Consider the following 17,826-nt stretch of genomic DNA (forward strand, 5'->3'; position numbering starts at 1 on the left):
GCCTGGTTCTGGAACTTCCTGGCAGGCCCCAGGAATCTGGGACAGCGCCTTGGGCAGTGAGGCCCACGAGCCCGGGGCAGGCCAGCAGGTGACTGTCACGTATAGTCTGAACAAGCACAGAGCAGCTAAATCTAGCCAAAAACTGGTGACAAGAATATTCGTTGCAGTTAAGTTTGTAATTCCTTAATAACGCGAACCAGCCTCAATAGCCTGACCTTGACCGTTGCACAACTGTTAGAAACGCCACCCTGAGGGGCGCCTGGGTGGCTCAGTCAGTCACGCGACCACCTCTCCATTTCGGCTCAGGTCATGGCCTCAGAGTTTTGTGGGTTTGAGCCTCCTGGGTCGGGCTCTGTGCTGTTAGCTTGTGATTCTCGCTCTCCTTCCCTCTCTGCCCCTCTCCTGCTCGCACTCTGTCCCTTGCAAAATAAACAAACTAAAAAACCCCCAGACGACGACAACAACAAAACCCCACACAAAACACAGACAAAATGCCAGCCCACGGTCACGGGCCACGATGCGCACTCGCAACACAGCTCTGAACAAGTCACAATCTTCCTGAACCTCAATTTCCTCATCTGTAAGATGTCATCAGTAACAGACCCTAGGCCCAAGGATCGTGAGAGAACTCAGTGAGAGGGCACGAGCGAAGGGGCCAGGCAGCACCATAAACATGAGCTGTTACCACCAACTCGGGAGGAAAAGAGCAGTTAATGTAATTTCGACAGGGTGGAGTGCCCTATTTCACAACAAAAAAAGTGGGAAAAAGTTTCTAAAAGTACAACATGCACTGTCTTCATCTGCTTCTCTGAGGAGAGCTCCTCCTATGGGGAGGTGGCATTCAAGACTATCTAGAGGACTCAGCTGACAGCTTCTGATACCCCAGCAGATCTCTGCACAAAAAATGATACCTTTTAGCTCAGCCTGAGCAAAGTAGCGGGGGAAGAGCCCCGCTTTTTCTTCTAGCAGCTATGGATGGGGCAGCGACACCGGTGCCACAGCAGGGGTGACCGAGGAGACCTGGCTGGTCCTCCCCTCCCCGCGCCCCGTCCCCAGAGAGAAGGCAGACGTGCGCACAGGGGCACCGACTACACACAACACGACCACAGCAGCTGAGACGACGTCAAGGCGTTTTTATGATTCTGTTGAGCGGAAGCAAGCCCAGAGGGCCAGGGCCAACGGGCCGAAAACCGCCAACAGCACGGCCTGAACAGGGCAACCTGGTCACGAGAGCACCAGGAAAAAGTCAGGCGGGCTCCTGGCTACTGTGGACGGGGGCGGGGGGGCGCCCTCACAGGCTGCTGTTCAGACCCCGCCTCCCCCCACTCACCACCTCCCTGGAGACGCGAGTGGCAGCCCAGTTTGAGAAACACTACCTAGCCTGAGAGCACCACCCCACCAGCAGATCCCGGCCCAGGCGGAGGCTGCGGTCCCCTCGACTTGTGGGAAGGTGCTGGGGTGGCAGCCACCATATGCCCTGGGTCCCGGGGGGCAGCGTGGGTGGAGGGGGCGCCCACCTGGTACTGGCCGAGCCCCAGCGCCGGGCTCTGGAGCTGCTGGATGATGGAGTCGTCAAAGTAGCCGTTCTTCTCCCAGAGCTGCAGGAGCTGGATGTGGGGGAGGAGGGAGCGGCTGCGTCAGAAGGAAATCCAGCGCCACCCGCACCCCCACGCCCCCCTGCCCCTCCCGGCTGCCCCATGTACCCGGGCGATCTTCTGCTGCTTGTCCTCCTCCACAGCCAAGAAGCTGGTGCAGTAGATGGGCACCACGACTTTCTGTAGGGCGGCCAGCAGCTCCCTGGCCTGCTTGCGCTGGCTGTGAGGGAGAGACCTTCCGCGCGTCAGGGCCCTGGGGCGGGACCCGGCCACGCGCCCGTTACCATTGCAGCTCCAGCCACAGCACCCTCTGCCTTCTCGGGACACGGGCCCCCAACCCGGCTGGGACGAGGGCTGGGCTCCCCACAAAACCTGGCTGGCACCTAGGCCCAAGTGACAGACGGACAGCAGTGGGAGGAGGGAAAGATCAGCCTGGGGACCTTAAGGGCAAGGCCTGTCACCCTGGCCTCCTGATCAGTAAAATAACCCTTTCCTCCTGGGATGACGGCCACAAGGCCTGTAGGAACCCTGGCTGTCCACGTGGCCTCGCTCAGCCCCGTCACTCCCTATGCACAAAGAAACCTCAGCTCGAGCTCCGCATTTCAGGCGGCACAGGGAGCGTGTGCCCATGCCAGCCGCCTGCCCTCACATCTTCCCGGGGGCGCTCGGTGTATAAATGGGTGTGGCTGCGCGGTTAGGTGGCAGGGCCCGATTGGACACATTGCTTCCTGGAGAAGGACGCAGGGCAGAAGGCGAGCAGCCCAAGGCCCTCCCAGCACCTAGCTCACCAGAGGGTGCTCCGAGAGAGCAGGGAATGCAGCGCTAGGAAGAGGAACGGGGAGGGAAAAGGGCGGGGGGGGGGGGGCGGGAGTCCAAGGGATAGGACAGGGAGCAGCACTGGACTTCTGGACAGAGCAGAGCTCAGGAGGAGCGTGGCTGGACAGCTACCAGAAACAGGGCCGTCTCTGCAGAGCTGCCCTGGGCAGCACAGCGGCTGGTGGAAGCAGGAGAGTAGAGAAGGTTCTGAGCGGCTGCCTATTTCCCAACAACAGAAAAATAACGGAGGGACAAGGCAGGGAGTGGCCGAATGGTAATGGAGCCAGCTACGTGGCACAGGAAACAGGGAGCAGAGGGGTGAGGACCCAGGCCACACACTTGCGGCAGGAGATGGGGCAAGGTGGGTAAGGGTGTGGGGACAGGCAGGCAGTTTCTACTGCTCTCGAGGGAGCCGTCCCCTGCAGCCAGGCCAAGCTCAAAGCCAAACTTGGCGCCGGTCTTGACGGCTAAGCACTAGCCTCACCACCAATATGTGCTTCTTTGGCCAATCTCCTCCCTGGGGCTGCTTTGGCCCCGTATCTGATTTTTTTTTAAGTTAACCTTTATCATAAGGTACCAAGGAGGCTGTGGAAAAGTAAACGCTGGCCTGGCCTCAGGAGCGCTGTGTGTGTGGTGGGGGCGGGTCTCAAGAGTGGGACAGAGGGTAGCAAAGAGGACCCTGTGGAAAAGACCTGAAGTAATGCAGAGTCGGGCGACAGGGTGAGTGAGTGAGTGAGTGAGTGAGTGAGTGAGTGAGTGAATGAGTGTGTGTGTGTGTGTGTGTGTGTGTAGATCAGTGAAGAGAAGCGGGCAGCTGACAGATGGATGCTGAGAGACACCCAGAAGCTGCCCAAGGAGAGTAAGGAGTCAGGGGATGGTGGCCCGAGTCAAGTGAAGGGTCCGAGATGTAGGGGGTGGTGGGGTGTCCTCCCAATGGAGGGCTCATGGCTCAGACCTACCCTCCTCTGGGGTCTTTGGACAAGCGACCCCCATGGTCCCGGGCTGGGCCAAGCTACTGAGTGCAGAACAGCAGCCCAGTAGAGGGCCGGAAGGGGGAGAAGCAAGGCGGAGCCTGGCGGGGCCCTCACCAGTGGTGCAGCACGTCGTTGATCAGGTAGATGAGGTGCAGCCGCAGCTCGAAGTGTGCCCCATCGGCCGTGATGCGGTTCCGGAGGTGGCCCGCCATCAGCTCACAGTGAGGGGGCGACTTGGCGTTGCTAAACATCCAGTTCTTCCCGGCCTGCAACAGCCAGACCCCTGGTGATCAGGGATCAGCCCATTCCTTCCCCTGGCCAGGCCACCATGCCTGCAGGTGCCCAGGGGGGTGAGGGCAAGCCCTGCAGGTATGGGGTTCACGTGCGCAGCTGCACACCCGGCTTCTGCCTGCCTTCTGGCACCCTCTCCCGGGGAGCAGCACAGTTGCCCATGGCGCTCAAGAGGGGACGGAAGGGGCAGATGAGGGTCCTCCAGAGCACTCGCACCCTACGCAGGCTCCTCGAGAGCACGCCCCCAGCCCCCACCCGCGCTTACCGAGATGGCATCTTTGGTACATGTGTCGATGATGGGTTGCAGCAGGTTGTCAAACTCATTCATGTCCAACTGGGTCTCCTCCAGGAGCTTCTGCATCTGCTGCTCCACTGCGTGGGCCACAGCTGCTGTCACCTGCTCCTGGGAGGACAAGCAGGATGGAGGCTGAGCAAGGGGGGACCTCGGCCCAGGGTGAGCCAGGCCCATCACTGCCCTGCCCCCAGCATCAGGAGGTCCCGTCCCTCACACCTGAACCCTGATGCATGCATCTGGGACAGTCATGGTCAGAGCAGGACCACGGCAGGTAGAAGACAGAGCAAGACCAGACACAGCAAGAGCGAGGTCTGCCCCCGAGGGGACGGATGCAAACACGAACACCCAGAGGCCAGCAAATTGATTCAACAAAAACAGAATGAAAACTGAGTGACAAGTGTGGCCAAACAGCAGAGACGTCAGACGGTCTCGGTAAAGGGGAACGAGCAGCCATGCTGGCAGCCAGGGAAACGGGAGTTAAACTGTGGCGCGGGGTCTTGCACTCGAGATTCGCAGGCTGAGACGTGGCTGAGGCCCAGTGCTGCTGTGGGCTGGGCAGTCAGCTCGGGGCTGGCCGAGCCGGGCCACCCAGTCTAGGACAAGCTCTGCATGGGAACTGGGGGGGCATTCCGGAAGGTTCTGTTTCCAGCAAAATGCCGATAATTCTACATCTTGAATCTAGTAATAAAAATGGAGCTGGCGTTTCAGGTGACTTTTTTTTTTTATTCATCTGCTTTTCTGGAAATCCGTCCTGCTGTACTTGGCCAAAAGCTCAAACCAGGACAAAAGGGTCCTTCACCATGACGGCCTGAGGTGGCCGAGCTGGCAGGAGCTGTGGCCAGTGGCAACAGAGGCCGGCCACCTGGCCTTCTAGCATGCGGCCCCACTTGTGGGCATCCGCACCATCACAAAGGGTGCCCATGCATCGAACGGCCTGTGGGATGACTTCACTGAATAAGAGGAACCGTGTCCCACATCGGGGGGGTCTGGCTAAACACGCCGCAAGGGGTGGCAGCCCTGTCCTCAGCGCCGAGGGATGGTGATGGATTCTTCTAACAGCCATTCTTAGTCCCGACATACAGATGAAGCACCGAGGCCCAGGTTGAGCTCCCGTGCCCACCTTGGGACCAAGAGCGGAAGTAGGGAGTGCCCCAGGCCTACTCAGCCCGCACGCGCCCCCCCACCAAGACCAGCAGGAGTGGAGGGAGAGGGCAGAGGAGGTGCAGGTCCTGTACCTGTCTGAGAGCCAACAGGTGCTGCTCCTGCTGCTGCAGGTTCCACTGGCTCTGCTGGATGAGCTCGTCCATGGATGGGGCTCCCTGCGCCGGTGGGATGGGCGTAGCAGGGGCCAGCGGGGGCTGCGGCAGGGGTGGCAGGGCCGAGGCCGGCTCCAGCTCTGGGGCCTGCTGCTTGCAGATGACTGGTGGGAGAGGAGAAAAAGCGGCCCCCATGAGGAGGTGGCCAGGGCCCAAGTGTCCCTCGGCTGTCTCTTGGGCAGCTCCAAGCCGCAGAGACTTCTCCCTATTCCAGCTGTCTGCAAGAGGACCCCCGTGCCACACCGCAGCCCCTCACCCTGAGCCCGGCCCCTCCCTCCCTGCCCTCAACTCCTAGGACCCTAGTCCCAGACTCTTCTGTGTGATGTCACCCTGCCCTTCTCTAGCCTGCCATCTGCTTTGCCTGCTGACCTTCCAGCTGAGATGGAGCCCACCCCTCTCCACCCCTCACCCAGGGCCAAGCCCGTGTCAAACCCGGGCTGCAGACAGCCCCGCCCCAAGGCTGTCTCTCGTTCCCCAGCCTCCTCAGCAGTTCCCGTCTTTAAAAACCCCCTTTGTCTCACGCCCCCTCGCAACAACTTCACAGCTGAGACTCATCTTCAATTCTTTGCTCCCAGTTTATCTCATCCCATGGCAGTCTGGCTCTGCACCTCCCTCCCACCATCCCCCGGGGACATCCTTCTTCAGACCAGTGGCCGGGTCCCCTGTCTTAGTCTCACTTGGCCTGTGTGGCTGCCCCTAGGTCCCTTCGTCTTCCTCCCCGGGATGCATGGTTCCACCCTCTTGCCTGGGCGAGCCGCAGGGGAACGTGACACGGAAACTTGAGGCTGCACTTGGGTTTGCAAAGCCATGGCTCCTACCTGTCGTCTCCATCCTGTATTCCTCGCGCTGCAGATCCTATTACAGCCCCGACAGCCCGCTGGCTTCCCACAAGCACCCCCAACAGGCATTCACGTCCCCTCGCCACGTGCCCCACCTCCCCAGGGCCCTTCCCAGTCTCCGTGGCTGGCACAGGTCCGCCGCGCCCGAGCCCAGGAGGTCGGGGCACTTCCCTCTCCCTTGCACCTCACACTAAGAAGCCACGCCGTGGAGTCAAGTCAGAGCCTCCCGCATCCCACTCTGATCTGTGTCCCTGCCGTCGCTGCTGTGGCTCTGCTGTCACCTGCATCCCCCCCTGGAACTGGTCTCCCGAGTCCAGGCCTGTCCCCTGCACGTCTCCTCGATACCACAGCCGGAGGGCTGCTGGTGACAGTGTGGTCCGAGGCCAGCCCTCGGCGAAACCCAGACCAAACATACAAACGGTAAGGGATCATTCTGGCACCTTACAGGAGCTTGACGTTTCGAGGTTCGCTTTCTAATTGCATTTTGTAAAAGTAAACTTTCCACAACAGGTTGGAACTTTTACAAAACAAAAAGTAGAATCTAGTTCTTCACCAGAGTTTGTGAAGCACATTCTAGAACAGTCTTGGGGGCTCACTCTTCTCAAACTAGTGGGGTGAAGGACCAGCTATACAGTGGCTAAACCTCCTCCAGAACACAGTCCTGAAATCCTCCAAGACCTCCCTGGAAGCTTCCAGAATTCCTAAGTCCCTAGCAAGCTGGCCCTCCATCACCTGCACCCGGGCCTCCGTCCACTCCAACAATCTCTCCTTCTCTGAGCTTTAGCCACCCTGAGCTGTTGCCCCCTCCGCTCCCAAGCCCACCTAAGGCACTTTCCTTTGCCTGAACACTTCTCTCCTCCGTTTCCATCTAACTCTGACATCTTTAATCTCAGCAGAGATGCCATTACCAGCAGAAAGCATTTCATGCGCCACCATCCCCTGTTAGAAGCACCCCATCCTTCCCCCCCATTATAATGCCAGGTCCCAAGCAGCCCCCAACTTCTGACCCTCTAGGGAGGAACTGGGCTCCCCCTGCAGGGAAAAAACAGCGCCTCATCTCAGTCACTTGAGCCAAAGCTCTGTCCTCCTCTGCCCTGGTCATGACGCCCTCATAAATATCCAGCTGGTGCCCTAGTTCACGGACTCTACCCCTTGACCCTACATGCCCCCATGCCCACTCCCTCCGACTCAACCTGCTGACCTAATTCAGACCTTCCATCAAATGCCCTGTTCCTTCCCGTGCAGACCTCACTGGTCCCAGTCTCCACTCATGCTCCCTCCAGCCTGTCCTCTCCACTGGCCCCACAAACCTGACCCACCTCTCCCTTCTTTCAAACTCTCTGGTGGCTTTCCCCTGCCTACAGTAGCTGTTTTCAAGGCGACGCGCTGGGGCTAATGAATGGTCGCTCCAAAACGCTCAAGAACATACAATTTGCTTATAATCGCAGGCAACCCCCGACCTGCACCTCAAACCTAACTCCTAACTGGCACCAAATGAACTCCTGGAATGAGGGAGAAAACCCAAACTTTCCCCCGGTATTTACCACTGCAGCTCAAACCCTTCCCTCCTCTACACACATTCTACGCTCCGCCGTGCTGGGCCTCTGTTTCTCTACGGTTCCCTAACACACCATGCTTATTCAAGCCACCGCACATTTGCGGTTTTACACACTTTTATTGAACACCTACTAAATGCCGTACATTATACAGCACCACGATGACCCAAACAAGGTCCAGGTGGCCTCAGGGACCTTGAAGTCTAGGAAATGTCCACCTTTCGATGCCTCCCACTTGGCAACCCCCTACTTACTCACTTAATGCTATCTAGAAGCTTGAAATGTGGTGCTAAACAAGACACGTGTGGGCTCTGCCCTCAGGGCTCTTACCACCTGGTGACTGGCTATTACTCAAAGGCAATTCTAAACCCACCTGAAACTCTCTAAGGGCAGGGCTGGAAGCCTGATACCCAACTCAGCGAACATGAATAAACGACAACTATCTGCCAACAACTAAAACCCAAAGAACAAGTATTTTTGATCTGGACTGCAAACACCTGAAATGCACAAAAATCTTGCTAGACCCGAGAGCCTCCAAAAAGGGTGCTGGACACCTGCAAGGAGGGTCCAGGTCCAGCCTCTACCACTTCCACTCTGGAAAGCACTGAAGCAGCCACTTCTGCTGACCTAAGTCATCGCGTCTGCAAAAACAATACAGAAACCCCTGATCCGGAGCCCAGGAAGAGGATCGGTAACCTCGTTCTCTAATTCACTCGGACACCTGCTTGTTGCAGGGCCGTGGGAACAGCGCAAGGGATCATGAAGGCCGAGCTGCCCCATTTTCGGAGACTGAGCATGCGGCCTCAGAGAAGGCGGTTTGTGGCAGAGCACGAACTGGAGTCGGAGAAAGGAATCGCTTGGAAGGGGCGGCCTGAGAGCTGGAGAGAACTCACGCTGCTGCTGCTCCAGCGCCAACTTGCACTTGTAGTAACTGTAGAACTCGCCTCCGAACAAAAACGAAAATTTCGGGTTGTCCTTTTGCTTCTCCATCGTCATCTTCTCAAACTCGGGCCCGTTGCGAGCCACAAACTGGGCCAGCTTGTCGATGACATTTCGAAGCTCCTGGTCTGGAGGACGGAGAAAAGGCCACGCGGGGCGTCAGCGAGGACCGCCCAAATCCGGGAGCCCTGGCGTCCCAGCCCCCGTCCGCCGGGCTGGGGTCCCTGGGGCTGGGCCTCGGAGAGGCCGCCCTTGTACGGGTCCCGATAGGGGCCACACGCGCGCCAGGGATGCGGGGACCCGCGGGAGAGGCCGCAGGCGAACCCGGGAGGCCGAGCCCCGCCCCCTCCCAGGCCCGGAAACCCTGGAAGGCCGGGCGGGCCAAGAAGGGATTCCGGGGAGAGAGAAACGGTCCCCGAGCCCAGGTCTGGGCCTCACCGTCAGGCGGCAGGGGCATCTCCATGGCTCCGGCCGCAAGGAACGTCCTCCGGCGCCTCACGATCGCCCACCAGCCCCGTCTGCGGAAGACGGCCGGAAGTGGCGCGAGGGAGCCGTTTACGGCGGGCCTCGCGGGCGGCTTCCGCCCTCCACTTACGGCCGTCGCCGGGAAACCGCGGAAGTGAGGGCAGAAGGCGGGCGGGAAGAGGCCGCGCCAAGCCGATCGCGCGGGAGGGGCTAGGGATGCGCACGCGCAGGGGTCTTCCCGCGCTTGCGCGCAGTGAGTCGGTATCACGCTCCGCCCCGAAACGTGTGGAAAGGCGCGGATTACCGTTAGCCGCCGCCGCGGCGTCCTCTGAAACCGGCGTCGCCGCTGTGAAAGGCCTGGCAGTTGCGTTCTCCGCCGGACAAAGCCTGTGTTTCCTGCTCGCGAGGTTCCGGTGAGAAGACTGCGAGGTGAGGTGCGTCTGGGAGGCTCCCGGGCCGTGGCGCCGGTCACATCTTCCTCGGCGTTAGAACCGGGAGGCGACGGGCTTGGCGGGAATGGAACTGGGCTTATGGAGCTTCACAAGATCCTCCCGTTTAGTGTCTTTCGCTCGACCCAGCGCTTTGGTGAGGAAGACTTTGGGGCGGGGGACCCCACCCCGCCGGCTTCACTGCGTCCCCTCGGGGCTCGCGTGGTTTCCGTGCAGTCAAGCGGCGTGGAATGAGCGCCCACGACCTGTGGGGGGGCCTCGGCCTTGTAGACTGCGCACCCAGAGGGCACGGCGCCTTCTGAAAGATGCACAGTCCTCCTCAGATGATGACGAAGTGAACGCGTGTTGGTGGTGGGCAAAGATAAAACAAGCAGCGCTAAACGTTAGAGAACGTGGACTGGACGTCCCCGCTACGCGACCTCCTTGCGATTGCCGTTGGTACGCTAGGCTGGCTCAGCCTCCGTATTTTTTGTGCAAATCTATGTCCGTACATTTCTCTGTTTGGTAACAGATTTCTCCACCTGACACTTGCGGATTGCCCCCTGTCTGCCAGCTACTGCCCTAGGCCAGGGATTGGCCACCTTCCTCCATAAAGGGCCAGATAGCGAATATTTTAGGCGCTGTGGGCCAAGAGGCACAATGGAGCATATCATGCAGGTAGTTGCATAACCAAGGAGAAAAATGTCTCTAACATTTTTTTTTTAATTGGTGGTAATTTGAAAGACCCAGGTTGACGAGAGCTACTCCATTTGGAAAGCTGACATTTTGGGGGCTCCTCTGGGATTATGCGGGTTAAATCAGCGACCCCTGGAGGAGATAGTTTGGGGCGCATACAGAACGAGTTGGACGCGCTCTTCATTCTTGCGCTGGTGAGATGAGGACGCCCTACTCTCACCCAGAGGACTCCCTTCTGCGGAGGTGAGTCTGTCGGGTCTGTTTTCAGGTTCAGTCTTTATCTTCATTACCTGTACAGGTCCCCTTAAGGGGCGCAGCCGCCAGAAAAACTTTATTAGTCACTGCCTGCCATCTGTGTTAATTGTTGCTGTTTGTCTCGCGTTTTTGTCATATCTGTCCTTAAGATGTGGCAAACCACCTCCTCCCCATTAGATCTCATAATCAGCCATATTCACGATTTCAGGAATGCTGTATCCTCCACCAGCCAACATGTCAAGCCAGGCTGACTCCGTATGCTTTGCAGCCTCGAATGGCCAACCTTTGATGTGGGGTGGCCATCCAAGGGAACCTTTGACCTGCAGGTTGTCAGGAGAACAAAAGAAGTAATCTTCAGTGACCCCGGCCATCTGGACCAGATTCCATACATTATAGGCTGGCAGTACCTTTTAGAAACACCCCCGCCCTGGTTAAAACCTTTTCTTCCTCCTAGGACCCTAGTGGCTAAGAAATTACCGCCACCCTAAGAACCGGAAGTATTAAGAGCCCTGGGCCCCAGAAGACAATGAGGTTCTTTGGCCACCTTATGTGCTGCCTCCCTCTGGTCCTGAGCCCTCTGTGTCAGCGGGCTCTCCCGATGGTTCCCATGCTTCCCGTCTTTACCCCGAGGTCCCCACTAACCCTTCCCCTTCATCCTCCTCAACTGACACCGAGGAGGACCCTGAACCTCTGAGCCCACCCTCCACTGGGTCTGGGCGCAAACGAGGGGGAGATCAAGTTCGGCTTGCGCCCACGGCCCTCCTGCTCCGGGCGGCAGGACCCCGGGGCCAGACGGTCAGATGTTTCTGTCCTACCTACCCTTTGCCACTAGTGACCTTTATAACTGGAAAATGCAGAATCCCCCTTTCTCAGAAAAACCTCAGGCTTTGATTAGCCTTTTGGACAGCATTCTGTTCACCCACCAGCCCACTTGGGAGGACTTCTCCAGGTCCTATTCACCACCGAGTTCCACAGGGTGGTCCGAGGCCGGGATGGCCGGCCAACGACGAATGCGGCAGACATTGACAGTTCCTTTCCCCTCACACACCCCGTTTGGGATCACAGCTCGACTGAAGGTAGGGAGCGGCTGAAGGTCTACCGCCAGGTTCTTACGGGGGGTCTCAGGGCAGCAGCCAGGCGCCCTACCAATTTGAGTAAGGTTAGCGGAGTCATACAGGGAAAAGATGAATCCCCGGGAGCCTTCCTCAAGCGCCTGCTAGAGGTCTATCGAATGTTCACCCCCTTGGACCCTATGGCTGAAGAAAACAGAATTGCAATAAATCTCTCCTTTGTTAATCAGTCTGCTCCGGATATTAGAAGGAAACTCCAAAAACTTGAGGGTTTTGAGGGAGAAGTGCTCAGCAAACTAGTGGCTATAGCTACCAAGATATACAATAACTGTGATTCTCCAGAAGATAGACCCATGGATTGCCAGGGGTCCTCCTGCCAGCCGGGTTGGGCGAAAAATACCCAGAGCCCTGGGTGAAGGGCAGAGGAGGGGAAGGGAGAGAAGCTTCAAGGGAGGACCCTGTGGAGGGGGACTCTCAACCCCCAGAAAACAGGTGGCCATCCCTTCCCCGGGACATATGCACATATTATAAAAAGCCGGGACATTGGGAAAACCAGTGCCCACATCGCCCAAAGCCTCCTAAAAAGGTACTGGAACTGTCGGGCCTAGATGAATGAGGGGAACGGGGCTCAAACCCCCTCTTTGAGTCTTGGGTAACTCTAAAAGTGGAGGGGAAAGATGTCCGCTTCCTGGCTGACTCGGGGGCAGAACATTCTGTCGTAAAACAACCTTTGGGCCCCCTAAGCAAAAACCAAGCCTGGATCCAAGGAGCAACAGGGATGAACATATACCCCTGGACCACCCAAAGACAGGTGGATCTAGGTAATGGCCTCGTGACTCATTCCTTTATGGTCATTCCCTAGTGCCCCTACCCCCTCTTGGGACGGGACTTATTGACCAAAATGAGGGCCCAGATATGTTTTGACCCTAAAGGAGTGACTGTCAACAAAGACCCCTTGGGCCCTCTGACTGTGAAACTAGAAGATGAATACCACTTGTTCATGTTCCCTCCCACAGAGACTCAAAATCTCCTACAGAAATTAAAACAAACAATTCCTGAGGTATGGGCTGAAAATAACCCCCCACGGATGGCCAAACATCGGGCCCCAATTCTAGTAGCCCTAAAACCAGGGGTACACCTGCCCAGATTCGACGGTTATGGGACCATGGTATCTTAACACCATGTCAATCTGCCTGGAACACCCCCCTGCTGCCAGTCAAAAAGCCAGGAACAAATGATTGCCGGCCGGTGCAGAACCTACGGGAAGTAAACTCTTGGACTGAGGATATCCATCCAATGGTACCAAACCCATACACCCTCCTGGGCACCCTGCCACCCGACCACAAAGTATACACGGTGTTCGACTTAAAAGACGCGTTCTTCAGCCTCCGCCTAGCCCCAGTCAGCCAACACCTCTTTGCATTTGAATGGTGAGATTCAATGGACAACTCACCTGGACCTGGTTGCCACAAGAGTTCAAAATTCCACCAGCAATCTTCGATGAGGCTGTCCGTGAGGGCTGAGGTGAGCTCCGACGAGAACATACAGAGGTAAGCCTCCTCCAGTATGTGGATGACATACTACTGGCTGCCCCAAGTGTAGAACAATGTCACCGGGCCACAGAGGCTCTGTTAAAAACCCTGTCGGCCTAAAAAGGCCCAACTTTGCCAACCAGAAGTAACCTGTCCGGGATACATACTCAAGGGGGGGCCTTCGCAGATTGTCTCCTGCAAGGCACATGGCAATCATGAGTATCCCTACTCCCAAACGAGGTGACAAGTACAGGAGTTCTTGGGGACAGCTAGCTTTTGTAGACTCTGGATACCCGGTTTCGCCGAGATTGCTCGGCCCCTATATGAAGCCACTAGGGGACCTGACCAGGGCCTTCGATGCACCCATGAGCAGGAGTCACCCTTTAAGCGTCTTAAAAAGGCTCTCTCAGGCTCCAGCCTTGGCCTTGCTGGACCTACACAAGCCTTTCCACTTGTTCATGGACGAAAGAAAAGGAATTGCAAAAGGGGTTCTGACTCAGACTTTGGGTCCCTGGAAACGGCCAGTGGCCTATCTAGCAAAAAAACTGGATCCTATAGCTGCAGGCTGGCCACCATGCCTCTGCATAATTGCGGCCACCACACTTCTCGTAAGGGATGCAGACAAACTAACCCTCGGACAAGAAGTAGCCATAACCACCCCTCCTGCCAGAGAGGGAATATTAAAAAAACCCACCTGATCGATGCATCTCCCATGCTCGGCTGACTCATAATCAGGCCTTTCTCCTCAGTCCGCCACGGGTTAGGTTCCTGGCACTCATGGCCCTGAATCCTGCCACCCTACTGCCCGATTCCTGTGACACCATCCTTCACTGCTGCTCTGAGACTCTGGAGGCCATCCAGGGCACCAGACCGGACCTGCGGGATATGCCATGGCCTGACCCAGATGTCTCCCTCTACACAGATGGGAGTAGCTTCACGGAACAAGGTACGAGGAGGGCAGGGGCGTCAGTCACCACCCTTACTGAAGTTTGTTGGTCCACAGCTTTGCCTGTAGGGCCATCCACACAAAAAGCAGAACTTACTGCTCTTAGGCAGGCATTAATCATAAGCAAGGACAAAATTGCCAACATCTACACGGACAGCTGATATGCATTTGCCATGGCTCATGTCCACGGGGCCATATATCAGGAGAGGGGCTTACTAACTGGAGGGAAAAGAAATTAAAAACAAAGCTGAGATTTTACAGCTCCTGGAAGCCTTATGGCTCCCGCGGAAGTTGGCAGTAATCCACTGCCCAGGACACTAAAAGGGAAATTCCTCCGAGGCTCAGGGTAACCGATTAGCTGACCATGCTGCCAGGGAGGCAGCTTTACCCGGTAGGGTCCTCTTAGCCATTCCTAACCGGGACTGCCAGACATACTCAGACATACTCAGACCAGGATGATAAAAACTTCAGCTCTCTAACAAATACATACTCCAAGGCTTCAGGCTGGAGATGCACAGTAGATGGACACACTATACTGCCAGACAAAGTAGCCAAACAACTCCTAACGGATATACACAAGGCTACCCACCTGGGAACGAAAAAAACAAAAGAACTTATTCTACATACATAGTGACCTTAAAATATTTGACCTCAACCAAATAATAGAGGATATTGCCTCTAACTGCAGGGCTTGCCATGTTGTCAACCCAAAGGGCACTCATGGGCCTCCAGGAGGGAAACGAGAAAGGGGCCAATTGCTGGGAGCCCACTGGGAAGGGGACTTTACAGAAATAAAACCTGGACGATATGGGTATAAATACTTACTAGTGTTTGTAGACACCTTCTCAGGATGGCCTGAAGCCTTCCCACAAAAACAACCTGCCTCCACTGTGGCTAAGTGATTGCTGGAAGACATCACCCCCTGGCATGGCTGTCCCGTTACCCTAGGGTCAGACAACAGACCCACATTCATCTCTCAGGTAATGTAAGGACTAATGTTCGCGTTGGGGTACATTGGAAATTACATCATGTGTATCACCCCCAAAGTTCAGGCCAGGTAGAAAGGATTAACAGAACTCTAAAAGAGACCCTAACAAAATTAACCTTAGAATGGACCCCGCTGGAATGGACCTCATACTGTAATCCTGACCACCCCGACGGCTGTAAAGGTGGACGGCAACTGCACCTGGATTCACCACTCTCCGGTTAAACTGCTGCCCGGCAAGAGACCAGGACAGACCACCAAGGAAAGCCAGAGCCAATTGAAGGCCCAGTGTCACCCCGTGGATCCTCTAAAGATAAGACTTTGTTGCTCTTAACCCTTCCAACTTTTTTTTTTACTAACTCTCTTCTCCATAAAAGCGGACAAAAGTCAAAACCCTCATCAACCTGCCAACACTACGTGGCAAATAGTCCATTTTGCTATCAGAGACATTTTAAACTCATCCCAGACCTCCCTGCCCTCCACCTACTTCCCCGATTTACAATTTGATTTAGGGGAATTACTCCAACTGTCTTGGGCTGATAGTTTCATTCAGAAACATTATTTCTGTGCGTGCCCTGGGCATACCCAGGTAAAGACCATTGGAGAAAATGGGGAGGAGAATCCTGTTGTGCCTCCTGGGACTGTGTGTCTACCGGACACATTTGGTGGTCCGCCCCATACAAAACGGACCTTATCATCCTTTCCCGGAGTTCAGAATACCTCCCTTGTAAGACTAACGTAGGTAAGTGTAACCCAGTAGTCCTTAAGTTCACGGAATCTGGTAAAAGGGACAGCCGCTGGAAAGAGGGCCTCACATGGGGAATTCGCCTATACTGAAAAACGAGACTTGGAGCAAGAGACCCAGGGGCACTGTTCACAGTCCGCCAGATAGTCCAATATGGGACCCCCTCCGGGATTGGCCCAAATAAAATTCTAGTCCCAGGGGACAAAGTCCCAACCAACTGTAGCCGCTGCCCCCCACCCTCCCCCCCTCTCCTAATTCTTCCTGGTCTCAGGAAATCTTACCTATGATCCAGCCAGGGCCCTTTGACATACTTAATGCCTCCTTCCTGGTCTCACACGATTCCCGACCCAACCTCACAAACCACTGTTGGCTTTGCCTCAGTGCTAACCCTCCGTACTACGATGCTGTAGCTACAGCCGCCAGCATTAAGCTCACTCAGCTCGCGTCCTCCTGTAGATGGCAGTCCTCAAAGGGGCTCCCCGTCCAGTCAGTTTCTGGCCAGGGGCTCTGTGTTGGGAACCCCTCTTTTGTGTATTCGTACCTCTGTAATCAGAGCCACCAGTATAATTCATCAGGTTCTCTGGTCCTGCCCAATAACACCTGGTGGGCCTGCACTTCAGGGTTAACGCCCTGTTTACACACACAAGTGTTAAACCAGACTGGTGGCTTCTGCCTATTGGTCCACCTCATCCCTGAGTCTCATACCGTACGGAAGAACAAATGATCGCCCTCTGGGAGCCCTGAGCCCCCTCCCTGGCACGAAAAAAAAGAGATTGCTACTTCAGTCTTACCCTCCTCCCTCCTTGGAAAAGGGGTTACCGGGGCATTAGGTGCGGGAACAAGTGCGTTAGTTCAAGGCCAAAATTATAAGAGTCTACGCTTAGCTATTGACTGACTTACAAGAAATAGAAAAATCTCTCACCTACAAGAATCACTCTTTTTGGATGAGGTTGCCCTACAAAATAGAAGGGGTCTAGACCTCCTCCAACAAGGGGGACTCCACACTGCACTCGGGGGAAAATGCTGCTTTTACGCAAATCATTCAGGGGTTGTAAAAGAATCCATGAGCCTATTAAGAAAAAGGCTTCATGAGAGAAAACTTGAAAGGGAAAGCTCCCAATCCTGGTACAAGTCCCTGTTCAACTGGTCTCCCTGGCTGACCGCCCTGATCTCAGCTCTCGCAGGCCCATTAATCATACTCCTCCTCCTGTTTACTTGTGGACCCTGCGTCCTCAATGCTTTTGTTACATTTATTATGGAGCAGATCTCCCCTGTCTAGCGTGTGGTCCTCTGATCCCAGTTTGCCCAAATAAAACCTACCCCCGGCCCATATGAGACCACCATAGACTATGACGCCAATACATCCCAAGGATGTGAGATGTACTAACACTCAAGAGGGGAATGAAAGACCTAGGTTGACCAGAGCTACTCCATTTTTAAAAGTTTCTCCATTCAGCCCAAACCAAAAACAAGCTCTGGCCACCCCTGGAATTCTTAGAATAACTGCCAGAGAGAAACAACCAATCAGGATGCTGCCAGATCACGAGATGGGGAACTGGCAGTTAGTTTCTAGAACCACCAGATCATGAGATGGGGAACCGGTAATTAGTTACTAAGGTTCGAACATACCCTGATGGCTCTAAACCAGTGGAAAAAGGAAGGCCAACTAGGTCTAACGCAAGAACAAACCAATCATGTAAAAGGTAACCTAAACCGCCATGGAAATCCCCTAAAGCCCTTTAAAAGAGGCCTGTGAGCCGACTCCGAGGTCGCCATTTTGGATGGTGGACCCCAGCGTGCTGGAGGTTTGGCCTGACAATAAACGGTCCTTGCTAAATTGCATCTCAGAGTCGCTGATTGATTACTCGCCGTTTCTCAGACCCTCACAGTATTCAGAATGTGGTAATTAAATAGGTCTTAAACTACAGGTCTGTTACAGAGAAGAGTAGAATGCTTTTCTTGCGATTCCCCGCATGAGTTGATGGCAGATGTTCACCAGGAAAGGCGGTTTGTTCTTGGTTCACAGAAAAGCAGGCCGAATGTGGCTTGTGATGCCCCACTGGCTGCCTGAGCTGCTCTCCTG

The 17,826-nt window shown here is 55.6% G+C and overlaps 1 protein-coding gene and 1 long non-coding RNA gene across 5 annotated transcripts in view; one reads left to right on the forward strand and one right to left on the reverse strand.

Annotated features, from left to right (window-relative positions):
- The window catches only part of CHERP (calcium homeostasis endoplasmic reticulum protein), a 22,856-nt gene extending 9,521 nt beyond the window's left edge, over positions 1–13,335 (reverse strand). The window contains exons 1-10 of one of the 4 annotated variants that reach the window (XM_029915911.1): positions 12,989–13,335; positions 11,389–11,607; positions 9,391–10,785; positions 9,060–9,139; positions 8,576–8,749; positions 5,207–5,391; positions 3,942–4,079; positions 3,500–3,651; positions 1,704–1,848; positions 1,518–1,607 (exon numbers count right to left, since the gene is read on the reverse strand). In XM_029915911.1, the coding sequence (XP_029771771.1) occupies positions 1,518–1,607; positions 1,704–1,848; positions 3,500–3,651; positions 3,942–4,079; positions 5,207–5,391; positions 8,576–8,749; positions 9,060–9,084 (909 nt within the window). In that variant the 5' untranslated portion in view covers positions 9,085–9,139; positions 9,391–10,785; positions 11,389–11,607; positions 12,989–13,335. The remainder of the gene's footprint in view (positions 1–1,517; positions 1,608–1,703; positions 1,849–3,499; positions 3,652–3,941; positions 4,080–5,206; positions 5,392–8,575; positions 8,750–9,059; positions 9,140–9,390; positions 10,786–11,388; positions 11,608–12,988) is intronic. The other 3 variants (XM_029915908.1, XM_029915910.1, XM_029915909.1) reach the window with 3 other exon arrangements.
- On the forward strand, positions 9,276–17,585 carry LOC115273032. Its single transcript, XR_003900620.1, has 2 exons — positions 9,276–13,085; positions 13,817–17,585. It is a non-coding gene; the product is annotated as an uncharacterized LOC115273032 (long non-coding RNA).
- The last annotated feature ends 241 nt before the right edge of the window (positions 17,586–17,826 follow it).

The sequence above is a fragment of the Suricata suricatta genome, chromosome 12, assembly GCF_006229205.1.
Source record: "Suricata suricatta isolate VVHF042 chromosome 12, meerkat_22Aug2017_6uvM2_HiC, whole genome shotgun sequence".
Lineage (NCBI taxonomy): Eukaryota > Metazoa > Chordata > Mammalia > Carnivora > Herpestidae > Suricata > Suricata suricatta.